This window comes from Monodon monoceros, unplaced genomic scaffold, assembly GCF_005190385.1.
Source record: "Monodon monoceros isolate NGI ecotype Baffin Bay Population unplaced genomic scaffold, NGI_Narwhal_1 Super_Scaffold_22, whole genome shotgun sequence".
NCBI lineage: Eukaryota > Metazoa > Chordata > Mammalia > Artiodactyla > Monodontidae > Monodon > Monodon monoceros.
In genome coordinates, this window is record NW_021703779.1 from 21,825,549 (window position 1) to 21,844,483 (window position 18,935).

The following is an 18,935-nucleotide window of genomic DNA, read 5'->3' on the forward strand; positions in this document are numbered from 1 at the left end:
CACCCCAAGAGCGTCTGATTCTGGGTCTAGGGTGGGGCCTGAAAATTTGCTTCTCTGATATGTTCCCAAGTGATGCTGATGCTGCTGGTTCAGGGACCACTTTGAGAACCACTACTCTAGATATTCACTGAGGTTTACTACTCAGCCAGGAGCAGTTGCAAGAAAACAATAACAACATGAAATCCCAATGTAATAATGGCGGAGTAATGAGATTTAGTTAAGAGAAAATACTTTCTGTGATAGGAATTTGTGTGCATTGTCCTAACCTCACTTATGGATAAATCATGAAGACTTATGGGGAACCTCATGTTTGTTTTTTAAAATTATGTCACAGAATTAGAGGAGTCTCTTGCTAGAACAGACCTGAACACCATCTAGCTAGAGGCAGAGACAGGAGAAGTGATTGGTTAAGAAGACTGTGTTAGGGAAGGGAGCTTTTAAGAGAACTAATTCCCCAAATATAAAAGGAACCATTTTAGTATTTAGTCAACATTTAAAATGTTTAAATTAAATTCGGCGCCAAAGTTTATTTTAGGCCTTCTGAGCCAAAGGTCTATAGTGATTTTAATATAATTTTTTCCAGTTGCAGAGATCCTTTGATGGCTTAGTTTTTGGGTCCACAGCCCTAGGTTCTTGGGAAATCTGATACCAGAGGCAGCCCAAAGAAAATTTTGCCAAATACCAAGTTTTCAAAGAATTAGCTACTGTAATTAGACAAGGAAAAGAAATAGTATATAAAAATTGGAAGGGGAAGAGGTAAATTATCATTATTTACAGATCCATGCAAACCCTGAAAACCTAATGAAATCAGCCAAAAATCTAACATAGACAAAAAGAATTTAGGAGGAGTTCCCTGGTGGGGATTCCGGGCTTGCACTGCTGAGGCCCAGGTTCAATTCCTGGTCAGGGAACTGAGAATCCCCCAAGCTGCGTGGCACGGCCAAAAAAAAAAAATCAATAAAGTCTCTAGTTAAAAATTAATATTAAAAAATCATAGCTTTGATCTACACCAACAACAATCAGAGAATATAATGGAAGAACTAAATACCATTTACAGTAATGACTAAGAAGATTAAATACCTAGTAATAAAGTTAACAAGAAATGTGAGATATATATAGATATAAAGTAGACTCTAAAATGCTACTGAAGGTCTTAAAAGAAGACTTGAGTAAATGGAAAAGTGTATCCTATTCTTGGCTAAGACTTTTCAGCAGTTTAGGATCATTCTCTTTTAAGTTTATCCATAAATTTAAAGCTTCCTCCATTAAAAAACAATTGCAAGGGGCTTCCCTGGTGGCGCAGTGGTTGAGAGTCCGCCTGCCGATGCAGGGGACGCGGGTTCGTGCCCCGGTCCGGGAAGATCCCACATGCCGCGGAGCGGCTGGGCTCGTGAGCCATGGCCGCTGAGCCTGCGCGTCCGGAGCCTGTGCTCCGCAACGGGAGAGGCCACAACAGCGAGAGGCCCGCGTACCACAAAAAAAAAAAAAAAACAAAAAACAATTGCAGGAAAATTCCTACAAAGAAGATGACCTGCCAGTTATTAAAAATTTTAGGAGTTTAGGGTAATTAAAGTCTTTTGGTGCTCTCCTGATTTTGATGGAGCCAATAGAGAAAGTCCAGAGATATATCTAAAAGTTGCACTTGGTATTACATAAAGAGGTGGTTCGTATCAGTAGGGAATAGTCAATCTTGAAAAAAAAAAATACAGTTGTATTTCTTCCTTGCTCCCTACACTAAAACAAATTCCAGATGCCTCAAAAACTTAGACTTAGAAAATGAAACTATAAAAGTAATGGATATTTTTAATTATCTTGGAGTTGGGAAGACTTTTTGAAACAACACAAAAATCAGACTCCAAAGAGGAAAACTATCAATAAATTTGACTACAAATTAAAAAATAAAAATTTCTGCAGGGCAGAAGTTTCATATACAGACACACCCCATAAAGTCAAAAGAGAAATGATGAACAAGGGAAAATATAGCTGCCTGCATAGCAAATAAAGGGCGAATTTCCTTCACATATAAAGCAGTCTTGCAAATCAAGGAGAAAAAGACCAACAACCTAGTAGAAAAATCAATTGGTAAAGGACAGGAGCAAGCAGTTCATAGAGGAAGAAATGCAAATGGCTTATAAACATAGGTAGAGATGTTCAAGCTCACTCTTAAGTTCAGAAGTCCAAACGAATACCATGTTTCACCTATCTGAATGACAGAGATCCAAAAGTTAGATAATAGGTAGCCCCATTAGTAGGCAAGGGTGCGGGGAAAGGAGTACTCGAATGCACTGTTGGGCAATGTGGAAGCTGGTACGCCTTATTTGGACCACAGCTTCGTGACATCTTTCAAAATTTTAAATGAATATACCTTTTGACTCAGCAATTCCAATTTGGGTATCTCTCCTTACAGATATGCAGGACTTGCGGATGTTGTCAAAGGTACTGTACAAGAATATTCCTTGCAACATTACTGGTAATAGTAAGAGACCAAAAACAACCTAATTGTTGGTCAAAAGAGGACTGATTTATTGAATTATTATAATCATACAAGAGAATTCTGTGCTGCCATTAATAAGAACGTTGATGGTCTGTCTATGCTTAGAGGGTATAATTTCCTCTACTTTTAAGTGGAGAAAAGCAAGATTTAGCACAGTGTATATGATACATTTCTTGTATTTTTAAAAACAAGGGGAGAGATAGTTGTAGTGTAATAGATTTTACTTAACCCATTATATTCAAATTATTTCAATCTAATGAATATTTAAAATATCAGTTGGATACTTTATATTGCCTATTTTGGACTAAGTCTTTGAAATTCGCTGTATATTTTACACTTACAGCACAGCGCGGTTTGGACTAGCCATGTTTCAAGTACTCAGGAACCACGTATGGCTCTTGGCTCATGCACTAAGCAGAGTAGGTACAGAGAGCAAAGAGCACTGGCCTAGAAGTTCAGAGACCCAGGTGGCCCTGCAGCTTATTGCTGTGACAGCGTACAAGGAGTCTACTTTTTCCTGGGCCTCATTTTCTTCAGATAGAATGTGAAGGATTAGACTAGAGCTCTAAAGTTCCTTCCAACTTTAAAATTTAGGGTTCAAATATATTTCATATTACTTGTCAAAGTCAAAAATGGAATTGCACTTGCTTTCAGAGACACAATTTTCACCAGCACTCCTAAAATTCTGTGTTCCTAAGTGAAGCACACTTCACATCGTAGGGACTGTATTGTCAGTGCTAGAGTAAGGGTTTGTTTATTGGTTTGTTTAAGGGAAGAATGTTACTAAGCTACATACATGTTATAAACCAGGTAGGAATTGGTCAGTTCTAATAGAATTATGTCCAGTATGAGGCTTTGCTAAGAATTCTAATGGCACATGGAGAACTTCGAAAGAGTAAAAGAGAGAATCACATCAATAGTATCTAAAGAAAGAGTAAATGTTGAAGGAGAAAGAGTTGAGAGGGCGGAGTTTTTTAGTACAGTTCTGTTTATAAACTTCATTCTTCCGAAGATAATAACCAGTAGTTCCCTTAGAACAGTAGAGAATGAGAATCACACAGACAGTGAATCTCAACCAGAGCCACACATTGGAATCACTTGGGGAGATTTTTAAAATCCTGATGCCCATTCTATACCCCAGACTGGTGGTTCCCAAAGCGTGGTCCTGGGACCAGCAGCAGCAGTAGTATCTCCTGGGAGCTTGTTAGAGATGCACATTCTCAGGCACCCCCCCAAGACCGACTGAGTCAGAAACTCTGGGGTGGCGCCCAGCAGTCTGTTTTGTAATGTTCCCCTAGTGACTCCACTGTGCAGCCAGAGTTGAGAATTCTAGAGCAAGCAGGATTCAGGGCAGGGATAGCAGGTGGGTTTCATTTTGAGTACCAGTTTTCATCCTATATCGCCTGTGGGGATGGAGTTGGAGATGGAATGCAGTCCACCTGCTTGGTATTTGCCATTCTTGATTTGGGTAATTTATTGGCGTTATAGAGGGTTGGATGTTGCAGTTCACAAATAGAAGTCAAGGAGCATCCTATCCAGTTGAGAAAAAAGAAGAAAAAAAAAGAGGAGAAAAGGGAAAAAAAACCCCACGGGAACCACAAAAGCCATAGAAGCTACAAAAGGTTGGGACAGGAGGGAACAAGTATACTAAGTAAAATATTATAAGTGAAGAAATTCCAGATAGATTCTAAAATATTTCATTTATAAATAGGGTTTCTTAAAGAAGTTCAAGTGTCATGACGATTTTAGGCCCACTTTATGATCTGTCGTCAAGTCTATTTGATCAAAAAATACAGCTTGTTGAACCCTTTATCATTTGGCATTGAAGAATCCATTTCCTCTTAACATTTGGGCTTTAGGTAGGAATGCATTGAATATAGGTATGGTAAATTCAGAATGAACTAAGCCAGAAAATAAAATATATTTTCCAAGTGTAAAGAGGTTGTCACTGACTGAGAAGGAGTTAACGTGTCACATTCTTTCGATTTTTACTTATCAGGAGAAATCACAGTATCTGTAATTTCAGAGGCATATTCTGAAGAATGTTATATTGTGATCTCTTTAAGCTGAATCTTAGAAATCTATCTGGGAGTTTTCAGACCTGACAAAATAAGAATGGACCCATTACAGTATCACGTTCATTTGATTTTTCAAAAGTTAGGAGGACTGTATATGCAGATCATTTGAGAGACTGCTTTTGCTCTGCCTTGTAATCAGCAGATGGAGGAAAGCAGGCTGGGCTGTGTTGAGAGTGCATCTGGTGCTTCTTGTTTTTCGCGATCTCGGCTGTATAACTTCTGTAAACCCTTTCTGTGTATTTTTCTTTTCTCGTTCCCAAACATTACATTTTACATGGGAAAGTCAATTTTGATAATTTCCAAAAAGCTAGGTGTTACAGCAGAATTTGTACCTCTTAGAAAAAACTGCTCCTTTACTATAAAGTAGAACCTGCCTTTCATACCTAAGTAAAACAATTCTGATACAACTTTCCTAATCGTCACATTTATTACAGAAGGGATGATAATACTATTTTCCAGACCATGTTTACAAAGAATATGATTTTGATTTCTGTGTTAATTTCTGAGTACTGAGTTTCTGTTTTTAAATTGTTTTGTGAATTGGGCTCTCTGAGTATAAAGTGGCTTTCAGCACATGGGTGGTATTGTCAAACATCTTCCCCAGATAGCAAACATGCATTTCAACAGCTTTTTGGACAGAACCACAGTTAATAATTTCTTTACAGGAAAAATGTATTTTTTTATTATCATTATTTTCTCATCTTACGTTCTGGCATTTAAATTATGAAACTTCATCTCGCCATGTAGACTTACCTTGTATTGCCAAGAGGAAAGAAGTGGCTTTTCTGCAAAGCTAGTTTTTACTTTATTGTCTGCTACGAAACAGCTGCTGATACCAGAAAAATGCCGTCTCATCATTGGGCCTGGGGTGTCCAAAAGAGGCAGGAAAAAAATGACTGTAGCTCCCTGTCTACCCTGGCACTCTCCTCCTTTCTCTCCGTTTTCATTGCCGTGAAGAGCAGGAGAACAATATTCTGCAATTAAGGATTCCATTAAGTTGAAGAAAAGAGCAAATGGGGGATGTTTGTTCTCCAAGCTGAAAAAATTTGTCTGGGATGGGGGTGGATACTGGTAGTGGTATAGAGAGAGGTGGGTGGAGAGAAGAAGTCAGGGCTGTTTGTTGAATATACTGTTAAGGACTGTTACCATCCTAATTAATCAAGTTAGAAATTACAGCTGTAGTCCGTTTCCCCCCAATTCTTGTTATCAATTTTCTTCTCTTTTGAGACAAAGCAAATATAAATTTTGTGTTCATTTGTCATTCGTTCTTTGACTTCAGCATCTCTGAAAATAACAATGTAGCACAAAAGCCCAGTATTTACCTAGTTGTAATGTGGGTTGCCATGGTGTTTTGCAAATTATTGCAATTATGTTCACCATGCGAGTCGCCCTTGGTAACTGGCGAAAAAACTGATAATCCTGTTTTGAACAAAAGGTCAAATTGCTGAATAGAAAGTCTTGATTAACTAAAAGATGTACAAAGTGGAATTATTTCCTACCATTCAGAAATAGTTCTTGATCGGGTTTGGGGGAGGGGGTGAGTAAGTACATCTGATTACTGAAGTACAAAGCATTGAAAGGATGTTGTCTTGAGCCTTTCATGTAGTCTTAATGGTGGCTTTTTTGTCAAATTTACCCATTTGCGGCATTGAAAGAGGCAGCTGCATTTAAGCTGGAGAGACGGTGCTTTTTCAAGAGTTCAGTGCATGGAAAGTTCTCAGCAGTATCTGCAGTTTACTAGTAGCCCCTGGTCTATTAAAACTGATGTGCCGCATTTGAGCCCATTGCTCTCAGTACTTGTGAACCCCTCTGCCTGATGATCTAATAAAGTGCTCTTACTGGACAATCTCTGATCAGCTACTTAAAAAGGAGCTTGGGGGAGGGGCGGCAGGGAGAAGCCTTACAGGCAGTGAGACCTGGTGTATAGGCCAGAAGAGAGCCTCCAGGGGCTAAACCGAGAGGTCTGTCACGACGGTAATCTGTGCTGAGGTATTTGCCATGGAGTTGTGGGTTTTGTGCCCCAAATCCCTCTAAGCTGTGGTCACAGGTTTTTTTTTCTGGAAAGAAATCTTTATTTTATTCCAAGTTGAATAAGAAAAGATTAGACATGTCGTTTTGAAATTTGGAAATCCACTTTTGTGGATTTGCTTCTTTGGTGATGGCATTCATAAAATACACGATCCTACATTTACGTAAAAGCAAAAGTTTCCCAGGTTACAGCCAAAGGTCAGTTGGATTTCAACTCTTCCGAATCTGGCAGAGCATTTGGGGGAGTATTTCGGAGGGGGGGTTCTCTTCTTTTTTTTTTAATGGCCACCTGAAAAATCAATTCTCAAAACTTTTGAGAGTGTGTGAAAGTGGCATGAAAGCAAAGCAAACCTTAACAAGTTTGTGGGTTTACATTCTACATCACCTAGCAACCCCCTGGCTCAGCCAGATCTCTCGTCTACCCTTAGTTCTGTTTACAGACTATTCAGACGGTCCTTCGAAACCATGAAAGATATTCAGTTTCATTAGCACCATTCTCAAGGAGAAAATAATTAAAGTTAAATGAACAAACACTGCCTGGTGATGGTTTGAAGTCCATTCTGATTTTAAGATGCCCTTTGAGGCAACTGCATAGATAGTTCAGTTTGAACATTTGTTGTTCAGTACCCAAAGGTATATCATATTAAACCATGCCGATAAATAGCCTGGAAACAAACAAACAATAAGAATTACTTTTAGCTAGACTTGAGCAAAGAAAAGAAGCTCTGCTAGTAATAAGTTTCTAGGCATGCCCTCCTGATTGAATTTTTTATTTGATCCCTACCCTGGACATCTAAGCTGATCCATTCGTACACTGAATAAAGACAGGAGAAGAGGACTGAGGAACAAAGCACCTCTCTTTAAAACTGATTTATTACCTACCCTTGGAGATCAAATCATATTCCATAGAAGGCTGTGTGCATTTTAGTGAGTAGCTTAATTTCATATATGATTGTAATACTAATAATGCATGCCCTGCCACTTTCTATTTGGAAACTGCTTATGTGCTTAAATCGACCTACTCTTGAAATTTCTGAGAGTAAAAAAAAATTTTTTAGAAAATGTTTTTTATGTGCCTTTTTTTCCCATAAGCCCATTCTCTGAAAAATCATTTTGGAAACAACCAAACACATGTTAAAGCTCAAAATATTTTTCAGATGTGTTAGTAATTCACTTATATTGAACACTCTTGGCAAAACTGTCTCTTCCCCCACCCCCCATTTAATAACAGTTTTCTGATTAAAAAACAATATACACTTGTAGAAATTTTACAAAATACAGAAACAGAAGAAACTACCTAGAGATAACCACGGATGGCTTTTTAGAGTATTTCCTTCCAGTCTTTTTTTCTGTGTACATATTGATGAAACTAAGCCTTGAGTTAACTTTTGAAGTTTATTTGTTAGTATGTGTACATACCTAAGGTGATGTTTTTTCAAGAGTGAGGAGTTGAGAGGCCGGAGCCGTGTTGGAAGTAATGAACAATTTTTCTTAGAGGCCTCATCACTAAAATATTAATGTGAGCATCAGAGTAGCCATTTTTCCATCTCATTCCATTTGATTCTTTCTTTTTTCCTTGTTGAAATGACTGTATGCCTTAACTGACACATCCATTTATAACCATTCATGTTGGAAAGTCGGACATTCATCATGGTTGGAATATTACACCCCCAAGTCACTTGTAGCTTCACATAGGGGAAAAAAAGAGTCTTTTATGAAAAGATTTGTAATACAATAGAGATTAATGGAATGTGGAGAGGAAAATGCTTTCAGTTCCTCGTGTAAAGTGAAAACAGGGCGGCTCAGAAATCTTGTATTCTTACTATTTGTATTTTGTTAGATCTCTGTCATCCACAGTACATGGCTGGGTTGCATGAGCTCTTTGTGCTTTGTTGACAATTGATAGACAAAGCAAAATTATTCCTGAAGCAAGGTATTGTGTACTTAGTTGTGACCTATTACAGCCTAAGAATGTAGCTTGCTTTTGAGTTGGATGAATAGGGAGAGTATTTTATAGAATAGGCTTGAATATACTAGGAGAGATTTTAGCTGCCCATACAGAAAGATACATGTCCTCCATTGAACTTTTTCCCCCAAAATGTAATTTTCCGTATAAAGTCATTTCAAGTATATTTTCCCTGGTTGCTTGTACGGAGACAGTTTTAACTGTTCTAGTATTGTCCTACAGTGGTAAAATAAAATTGCTGGTAATTGTTGGCTTTCTCTGCTCACAGTATAGCAGAAGATGGCTTGCATGGGGCTCTTTAATGTACCTTAGGTACATCTTCTGATGCTCAGCTTCTGATTGCAAATTAAAATAACAAGGCTAGGGTATTGAATTTGATGCGAGGCAAAGCAGAACAACTTGCTAATTTATCCTGTAATATACAATTGCTGAGGTTGGAATTTTTCCACTTGTAGTGCTATTCTCTGTGTCTAAATGAGGACCACTGTTTGCATCTAACCTATCATAACAGTTTGGGAGTGCTCCATTATCTTTTCAGCAAACTGATGGCAGAGTCTGGTCCTTGCACAGATGGTAAGATCAATAAGTTTCAAATAACTTGGATGAAATGACATGTGACTGTTCACTTAAAGAGATGTCTTACTTTAAAAATCAATTTTAATAATATTTAAAATTCTTACATTGACCGACGAGGCACTTTCCACTTGTTTTGTTTGATAATTTTGTTAAAAATATTTTTGTATTAACTTTGGTGAATAGCTAGTTTATGTGTGTATCTTTCCTGATTTGCTCTTTCGTCTCCTACCCTGGCACCTCTCTGAGACTTAATAATCACTCTTTGACATGCCAGCATGCTGCAGTGTAGAAGATTTAACTTTAAAAGCAAAATTATGTTCCTGTTAAAACTTCCCCTGGAGATCTTAGGAAAATTTTCTCCCAGTTTTGGGTGCAAATGTGGGTCAGAAAGCAATTTGTTTTTTGATATTTCTGGAAATCCCAAATCACAACATGTCATTCTTCAAAAGCAGCTGTGGGCCCATACTGTGCACTGTCTATAAGAAGACCCGTTTTACACTGGGGATAATTCTGTGACAGAAAAATGTGACTGCACGGGAACCCCAGAACATTTATAAATGGTTTTGGGTGAAAAGAGTGTCTGGTATTCTCAAAGTGCATATAGTTTGGGGAGAGGAGCAGTTAATGGCCATTATAGAAAAATAGTAATGATACGATGAACTCTGTAACAGCACGCATGCTGGCAGACCTCGCCCTGTAAACCTGTCACCGCACTCCTGGAGAGCCATTACAGTTTAAATCATACGTCACTGCAGTACTGTGTTGTGTTGTCTCTTGAAAATCTCTGTAAATCCCAAAATAAAGCACTTCTGCATAGTTGTACTATTTTGCAATCAAATTGAGAAGCAGCTCCACCTAATCTTACAGGTTATCCCTAAGTTCTCCATTTTGGGATAACACCAGGCAGAAACTGACCAGGCTCTTTCCTGGTTAGAATAGTGCATTTTGAATAATGCATTGTCAGCTGTAAGTACAGCACTGACATTCCCCAGTACCGGAGGCATATGGAGGATAATAACAGTATTTGACATTTACTGAACATTTGTGTGGGCTTTCTTATAACAACTCTAATAGGGTAAACAACTCTAATAGGGTAAATATTATTACCTCCTGTTTTATAGACGAGGAAACTGAGGCTTAGAGAGAGGTTTGGCAACTTTATACAAAATTGCCTATTAATAAATGGGAGGGGAGAGACCACACTGAAGTGCATAACCTTTTCATAACCTCAGCTCGGTTTTCTTGATTGAGTGTGAATGCTTGTGCTTGATATTGGGTGGGACACTACCAGATCCAAAGTGGGTCATTCCCTGAGGGCCTGACCATCCAGTTAGGGAGGTAAAATAAGATGGTTCCTGGAGAGTGCAAAGCAGAGTGTGCTCAGTGGCAGCTGGGCTAGAGGGAGAAGTTCCTGAGGGCTGGGAAAATTTTACGGGAGAGGAATAGAAGTTGATGCTCAAGGAATGGGCGTTTTAGGCAGAGGTTATACAGCATGAGCAGAGACAAGGAGTTGGCAACAGGCAAAAAGTGGTGAGGACAGTGAGAAAATCACCACTGTGGGGCGAAGAGCTGGCGTAAGAGAATGATGAGAAAGGAGGAATGGGACCATAGCATGTGTTCTTTTCCTCTATGGAAGGTATACCATTGGGGGATGGGAGTGGAGAGGCCTTGGGAAGCTACACTCGGCAAGTCTGTGCATTGGATGTGGGAGAGCATGGAGTCAGGGAAACCAGGCATGAGCTACCACAGTAGTTCAGTTTTGAGGTCTGGGCTTGAGTGAGGTTGGTGATAATGCGACTATAAGGCCAGCGGACAGATTTGGTAACTGATTGGGAATGGGAGAAAGACCCATCATATATTTGATTCCAGAGTATGAAAACTACTGTGAAGTTTTTTTCTCCTGTGAATTTTAGACCCTTTCCTTGTTTTCCATAAATCTGCTCCTGTGCATTTTTATTTTATTGCTTCTATTTTATTCATTTATTTTCTTCAAAAGATATTTTTGAATGCCTCCTATGCACCACATTTCCGGGTGTGGGTGATTTCTGTGTGTGCACCCTTCTAAAAATACAGATGTACACAAATGAATAGCAGTTTGTGTTTAAGGTGCAGCTACCAAGAACACCTCAGTTACAAGTGGAAATCGATCCCTTTTTAGCATGTGCAGACAGAAACCATTTTCGTTGAGGCCTCAGAAATATAATTTAGCAATCGGAACCAATCAGCATTTGACACAATTTCATACACAGTGATTTCAAGGAATTAGTGATGCTGAGACTAAAGCAACAGGTGATAGAGTTTTGCATGTTTTGGTAAAGGTTTGTTTTGCTATTGGACAGGCCAGCAGTCACCTCTTTTGAACCCTCTACTTATAAACATGGTTAAAGTAGCCATCGGAAAACTTAATGACCGTATTACTCTTGGTTATGACAATGTGGCATTGCATAATAAAATGACATATTTGGATGGCAGACATCCTTAGAGTGGTTCTGGGGTTTTTTATTAAAAGCCAAACATTTTTATAGGTTGGACTTCCAAAGAACTACACATTATTAAATTTTTTTTTCCTTCCACTGACTTGGCAATGTACCTTTGGGCGGCATGTTATTTCCCAAATTGGAAATGAAAATAAGTTTAATTTTGTCCTTGTGAGTGGTAATGCAAAGGGAATTTATACAACATTAGTGTTTTCTTTTGCTTTGTTTTTATCACCTGTGAGAGGCAAAATGCACTGTGAGATTTTTAACAGCTCAAATGTTCCTTGAAAGGTATATTTAGCACAGTCAGTCAATATTTGCTGGGGGAACAAAGGGTTAACCAAATGTACTTGACAAAACTGAATGGAAGCAAAGCATATATTGAATATGATTAGGGCCTCTTTCCCCCATAGAAGAGTTTTATTTAAAATACGCCAAGACCAAAAGCTTAATTATCAAAATAAAACAAGAGGCATAAAGAGTTACAGGCTTCTAATATTTTTTTTTCAGCCCCAGTTCCCTTCACACAGTTATCAGCATGTTTAATTTCCATGCATAATAGCACTAGTTATTGTTGTCATTTGTAAAGGGAGATTAACAGATAGTAAGTACAAACAAACCCAAATAAGTACTGAATAGAGAGGTGACAAAGAAGAAAAGACCTCTTTAATGTTAATTATAACTGGTAGGAAGTCTAGACAAATTATATTATCTGTTTTCTATATGATTTGAAAGGACATTTAGTTAGTAACTCTGTCAGAGATAGAGTTGGGTGTTTGCTTTAGAAACAGGTGAGGTGACAATTTAGCATCTCCCTGGTTGGCAGCTCACCTGGTGAGTCATGAAGTTGTCGTAAATTGATGGAATCAAGTTTCAAAAACATCTGAAAAGAACTGTAGCTTTTGAACATTATATTTTAAAAATTAAAAAATAATTTTAACTTCTGGGTTGTATTCTGGTACTTAATAATTTATTGTCTCAAAACATGGTAATTGACCTATCTGCTTGCTTTTTAAAATGTTTTGTTAAGAATTGAATGAATTACAGCTATGGTTGTGAATATTAACTGATAGATATTCGCAAGTGTGTAAAGCCTCAGGTAGCAAATAGTGTCACAAACCCAAATGAATGATGAAGGGGTGGTTCAGTCCTGCATTTTTCATACATGGTTTCCTTGAATGCTACTGTTTCCTTTATTAATATGCCTAAGTTGATACTTCAAGAAAAAACTAGTCTCGTTCAGTTTTATAGGCTACATTTAAAATGTATTACCAGCTGCTGCTGTCAGCCCCACAATCCCTCTGTCTCCCCCATACCTAGAACAGGCTAAAGCAAAGTATCTTGTGTCTTTAATTCTGAGGGGCCATCGATTGTGAGCTGCACTCTTAACAGCTTTTTTGGAGGAAACATAAATACATGTCACTTGTAAAGGTGTCTGAGTTTCAGAAACATTAAAATGTGAATAAAACCATGTCCTCAAATCAAGAAAATGTGGTAATAGCCCTAGGAATTGGAACAAACAGTTGCCTATGACTCAGAGCCACTGATTCTCTTTTCTAGTTCAGGGTATTTTGGTATGGTAGTAGTTATATGTCTCAGATAGGTAGAAGCTACATGAATCCCTCCCTTCTCTGTGTTGTTTTAGTTGGTACCATACAACTTGCTTCTTAAAGCCAGCCCATAGTGAATTGCTTTTAGGCTTTGTGTAAAGCTTTTAGACCTTGCTTTCCTATTTAGATTATAATTTCCTGTAAACCCATCAGTTTACATTCTGCATGTAATCATACGAGTTTTTATTTGGAGGTTTTGATGTATTCGGTGGGGTTGGGGATTTCTTTTAAGTAAAGAAAATAACGTCTCATGTGATGTTTTTTTTTTTAACTTTATGAGTTTCCTAACTTTTATGTTTGGGGCATAGATCAAATTAACACGTCAGGAAAGAAGGGTAGAGAGCTATTTCAGAATCTCTAAGGAGGGTTTGAATGAAATGAGTCTACCTTGATCACAATGAGTCTATCTTGATCACGATATGGTTTTTATTTGTATTAGTTGATGGCGGTGATAGGACTGAAGCATCCTTTGTCTCTCCAGGGCTGGTTGATTTGTGAGGAGCCAACATGTCGAAATCGAACTCGGCACCTTCCCCTTCAGTTCTCCCGAAATGGACCTCTTTGCCAAGTCTGCATGAAAGCTACACTTCGACCAGAGGTGACGGTCGTATCATGCTCAAGAAGTGTGTGTGTGTCTGTGTGTGTGCGTGTGTCTGTGTGTGTTGGGGGGAGCTTGCTCCTCCCTTAGCCCTGGGAAGTCGATATTTGGTATATGCCCTGTGGTGACACCCTGCACACATGTATTTAAGAAAATATCCAGACTTCAAAAAGATACATGCTTTATTTTTCACATCATGAACAGTATATATTTATATCTAAAAGAGAAGCTGACTGGTTCCCATATGGGTTACTCATATCTTTGGTTGCCACTTCTTAATTACAGAGAATAGATAACTTTCCTTTGTAGAAACTGCTGTTACCTTTGGACTGGATCAGAACCCCTTTTGCAGGGGCCAGAAAACCTCCCAAACCTATACCATAAAGGGCTTATTTGATTTGTATGGGAGTCCATTGTTTCTAAGTAGCAGCACAGAGGAGTAGTTCTCAAGCGTTTTCTCGTCCTTAGTACATACACCTGAGGGATAAGGCAGTCTCTCGTTGGTGACTCCCATCTGGGGAGCACATAGTCTGGAAGCACCTTACTGGTAATTAAGATGCCTTCCCTCTGTCGCCCCCTCTGAGCATCATGGACCCAAGCAGCATTTCCCAAACTGTGCGGAGAGGAGTGTTTGAAGGTCTTCCAGGCAAAGAGGGTTTTATGATCAAGTACTTCTAGCCAACTCTGGGCTGGCCAAGGTTAAACAGGACTTATTGTAGATTGTCCTGGAACCTGTAAAATGATAATGTGAAGTCTGCCTCACCAATACAGGACTGTAATATGCCTCACTTTCCAAATTTATCTGGTCCAAGGATTTGTAAGGATCTGGGTGAGAAGAGAGTAAGAATAGGGAACTTGTTATTTACTTATTTTTTAACTCATAGGCCAGTTTTACAACCAGATTTTATCTTCAGATCTTTTCACTGAAAAGGGTTGATACACAGGCTAGTTTTAGAAAAATATTTTAAAGTTCTCATGGGTTTTTATTTTAATTGTAAGATAATATATCATTTCACAAAATTTAACAAGAAGTCAAGAACTACAAAGGGCTACCACCATTGTTGTGTATACCCTTGTTCTTTTGCATATCCATATGTATTTTTTATGTGGTTTCAGTCATAATGAAGATACACTTTTTGTATCATGTTTGTCTTTTTCTGAGCATCTGTCTCTGTTGCTAGTTAATTTTCAGTACCAAAACTTTTAAACACAAATTTAACCATTCCTCTCATTGGACATTTTAGGCAATTTCACTATCCCTTTACTAGAAAATTGTTATGTTTTCCTGCTTAAATTATTTATTATTCCAAATATTTCTTATCAACAGTACATATCTAAGTGCATAAATACAATGTGGACATGATTCATGTTGCCACATTACTTTCTTAATGGATTATCTCAACTTAAGTACCAGTTTTACCACTGCCTTTGCAGCATTTGGGCATTATCATTAATTTATTTTTAACTAATTTGATAGGTATAAAATGTTCCTTGCCTTATTTAGTATATCTTTGATAATTAGCAAAGTAGGATGTAGATTTTTTTTAAAATATGGAACACATAAGTGAGAATTAGCTGTTATAGCGAATTCTTTTTACGTCAGTCTCATCCTAAGATTTGCATCAGCAGGCGCAAAAAGAAAGCAAAAGTATATATATTTAGTGTGACTCATCAATCCAGTTGTACACCCCAGGGGGATCACCTTGCTTCATGAACCGATGCTGCCTTTGAGACTTTTTAAGCATCTAGCTCATCAGGTCAAGTTCAGCGAAAACTGAATTACTTCTTAGAAAGTCAGCCGGTCTTAGGATTCCATTCCTGGTGAGAGAGTGAAAGGAAAGTGTGCAGCTAGTAGATCAGTAACTTTCCAGTAAATGCTGATGATGTTACTGGTAGTGCTTTAATACATCAGGTTATCTTTTATTATTTATGACCCTTTTTTAAATGAGTGAACGAACACATGCATTTTGAAGTATTTTTTCCCTTCATTTTCTTGTCCTCAAGATGGGAGCATGTTAGGCAGGCATTTACCAAGGTTATCAACTACTCTTCCCAGGGAAAAGCTTTCCTAGCTTAGCTGCTCAGGCCATGTTGCTGCTCAGAACATGACCATCTGGAATAACTGGAGGTTCAGAGCATTCTGGTTGGTGATACTGCTCTTCGCCATTCCTCACAGGGACCTTGACGGTGGGACTCAGCCCACTCTTTTGCAGTCCATTTTCAGTTGCTGGTAATGAGTGGGGAATCTCTTAATTCTATTTATGATGTTCCTGGGCTTTCCTAGTAGGAGGAAAAAGCTGCATCTTTTTAGAGATAGTTCCAAGGTAGCTCCAAAATCAGTAGTGCGATGGACAGGATCATTGTAATTACCACAGGGTTTTCCAAAGGGTCTATTTTGCAGGATTATGCTTAACTGGGTCTTAAGTTCTGGGTTGCTGTGTCTCAGTGATACGTTACTTTCATTTAATAATAGTTTATTAAACCCCTACTATATCCTAGGCACTTTGCTAGGGACTAGGGACATAGCAACGAACAGGACATTTCCTTATTTGTAAAAATAGTTTAGCATTACATGGATTATGTAAAATTGATGTCTGTGGGCAAAAATAGGCATTTGTGAATATCCATATGGACAAAATCACCAGACTTTCCTAATGTTTGACTAGTGGGGACTTTAAATATGTTGTCAAGTTTGATGGTAAAGTACTTGCCTCTTACTGTGCCGGTCTCATCCTCACATGATAAATCTCTCCTTTAGCCCTGAGTTGCAATTGGCTTGAGTACTTTACAGAATTGACTTGGGGTATGAGAGCTGGCTCTTTTTCTGGCTCCTCTTGCCAGTGTTACAAGAAAGAAAGCTGGGATGGTTTTGTTCTCAGGGTTTTAGATATGTCTGTCTTCTCAGATACCTTAAAAAAATCAGTTAAGTTTTTTCAGGTTCACGGCAATTTAACAGTATACAAATTGCTGGTTATTAGGAATATACTCTCTGGCATCCTCGGCACATAGGAAGTGCAGATAAATACAGGAGTGAAAGCTCCAGTATATGTGTAAGTTCCTAAGTGAATAGAACCCTTTTTCACACTGATGATAGAGACAAGACTTACCCAAGTAGAGAATAATTATCTTAATGTATATTTATTTTAAGGATGTGGTTTTTTACTTCTTAAGGTGGCCAAGTCTGTATGGCTAGTGAGCTGAACCCCCAGGGGATCCTGTATTATGTAATTCACCAAAAAGAAAGCGTTAGTTTGTTTGTTTTGGTTTTTCCTTAATAGAACTAAGATTTCAAACCAAGTTAAACTTTTCCTCACTAACATTGCCATACTTGAGTCCATACTTGATAAGAAAACATTTACTTGTGACGCTGTCGGGGGCAGGAGCCCTGTGGCGGAGTTTAGTTTGTTCGACAAAATTTCTTGAAGACCCCTCATGAGGAAGGCACTGAAATGACTTCTAGTCCTACTGTGGGACACCCCTAGTGTTTCTCACATTATCCTCAGTTGTAAAATTGTTAAAATCTTTTGTAACGGAACATTGGTACCATATAGGACTCTGGCCTTCAAGGGAGAAGGGAAATACTAAACTTGTGATCATTGTGTGTTGCAATTTCAAAATGGCTGTGGCTGACGGATTATTGATTTAAAAAGTAGGTTAGAGACAGTGCAAATGTTGCCAGGCTACGTGGGACAGTGTCTTGTTTCTGCATAAGTTGAAAACATGAAGATAGTTGTGGTCTCTTAAGGCAGTAATCGTAAGCTGTACAGGAAGAGAACCTTGGGACTGTGATGGGAAGTCTTAAACATCTGTATCTAGTCATGGGTTACCCTCCAGTAGATGACGGGTTTTTACCACGAAGGGCCTTTTGGAGTTCTCTGCTCTGATTTTCCTGTGCTTGTTTTCTGATGCAGAGTTTGCTAGATTCTACATGCAGATTTGCTTAGCCTGAGCAGATGCTAGCCTTCCTTTTCAATATACTTTTTTTCATTTTTTTAAAAAGTATCGAGGTGAAATTCAAATGACAAAATTAACCATCTTAAAGTGAATAATGCAGTGGCACTTAGTATTGCTGCATTCACAGTGTTGTGTGATCACTACCTCTATCTAGTTCCAAAACATTTTCATTTTCCTGAAAGAAAACCCTGTACCTGTTAAGCAGTCACGCCCCATTCCTCCCCTTCTTTCAGCCCCTGGAAACCACTAATCTGCTTTCTGTCTCTATGGATTTACCTAGGTTGGATATTTTATATAAATGGAACCATACAGCGTGTGACATTGTGTGTCTGGCTTTGTTTCTGAGGTGCATCCATGTTGTAACCTGTGGCAGTGCTTCATTCCTTTTTATGGCCAAATAATAGTCCATTGGATAGATATACCACAATATATTCATCCATTTATCTGTTGATGGACACTTGGGTTGCTTCATTCAACATACTTTTAAAGTTTATTTTATTTTCATTAGCTAGATAGGTCTTACATTTGGCCTAAATTTGTGTCCTGTGCCTCCCTTGTTGGTCCTAGTTCAGTTGAATGGTATTACACAAAGCTAGACTGATCCTTCCTCTGTTCTTGCCTTCAGTAAGCACCTACTCTCTGCCTGTTTTCTGAGAACCTTTTAGATATTTGAAGGTAGCTGTCTTCCTAAGCTTTCCCCTGCTAGGCCAAGTATTCCTAGATCTTCAATCATTTCTTTAGTGCATTGCTTTCAGAAAAGTTGCATGCAGCACTTGGTGAGCTCTCACTAGCACTAGTATGGAGCAGAATAAACCTGCCACTGCCAACTTTTCTAGGTAGTACATTTCTTTGAAGTCTTTTTAGGGTTGCATTAACGTTCTTGGTATCCATATTCACAGCATTGATTCATTTTGAGTGTTTCATATGCTCAGACAGATAATAATTTCTCGACACATACAATTGCTAAGCCATGCCTTATCAGGTTTTCTGAGACCCAAGTGGTTTATTTTTACGTAATGTAAGACTCCATTAGTACTATATTAGTTTCCTAGGGCTGCTGTAATGAAGTACCTCAAACTGAGTGGCTTAAAACAACAGAAATTTCCTGTTTCATGGTTCTGGAAGCTAGCTAGAAGTCTGATATACAGGCACCG

The 18,935-nt window shown here is 38.4% G+C and overlaps 1 protein-coding gene across 2 annotated transcripts in view; it reads left to right on the top strand.

Moving 5' to 3' along the window:
- The window catches only part of POLA1 (DNA polymerase alpha 1, catalytic subunit), a 311,176-nt gene that overhangs the window by 195,595 nt on the left and 96,646 nt on the right, over positions 1–18,935 (top strand). Inside the window, exon 35 of one of the 2 annotated variants that reach the window (XM_029240606.1) lies at positions 13,711–13,827. The exons of the other annotated variant lie outside the window; for it this stretch is intronic. Coding sequence (XP_029096439.1) covers positions 13,711–13,827 — 117 coding nt within the window. The remainder of the gene's footprint in view (positions 1–13,710; positions 13,828–18,935) is intronic. 2 annotated transcript variants of the gene reach the window in all.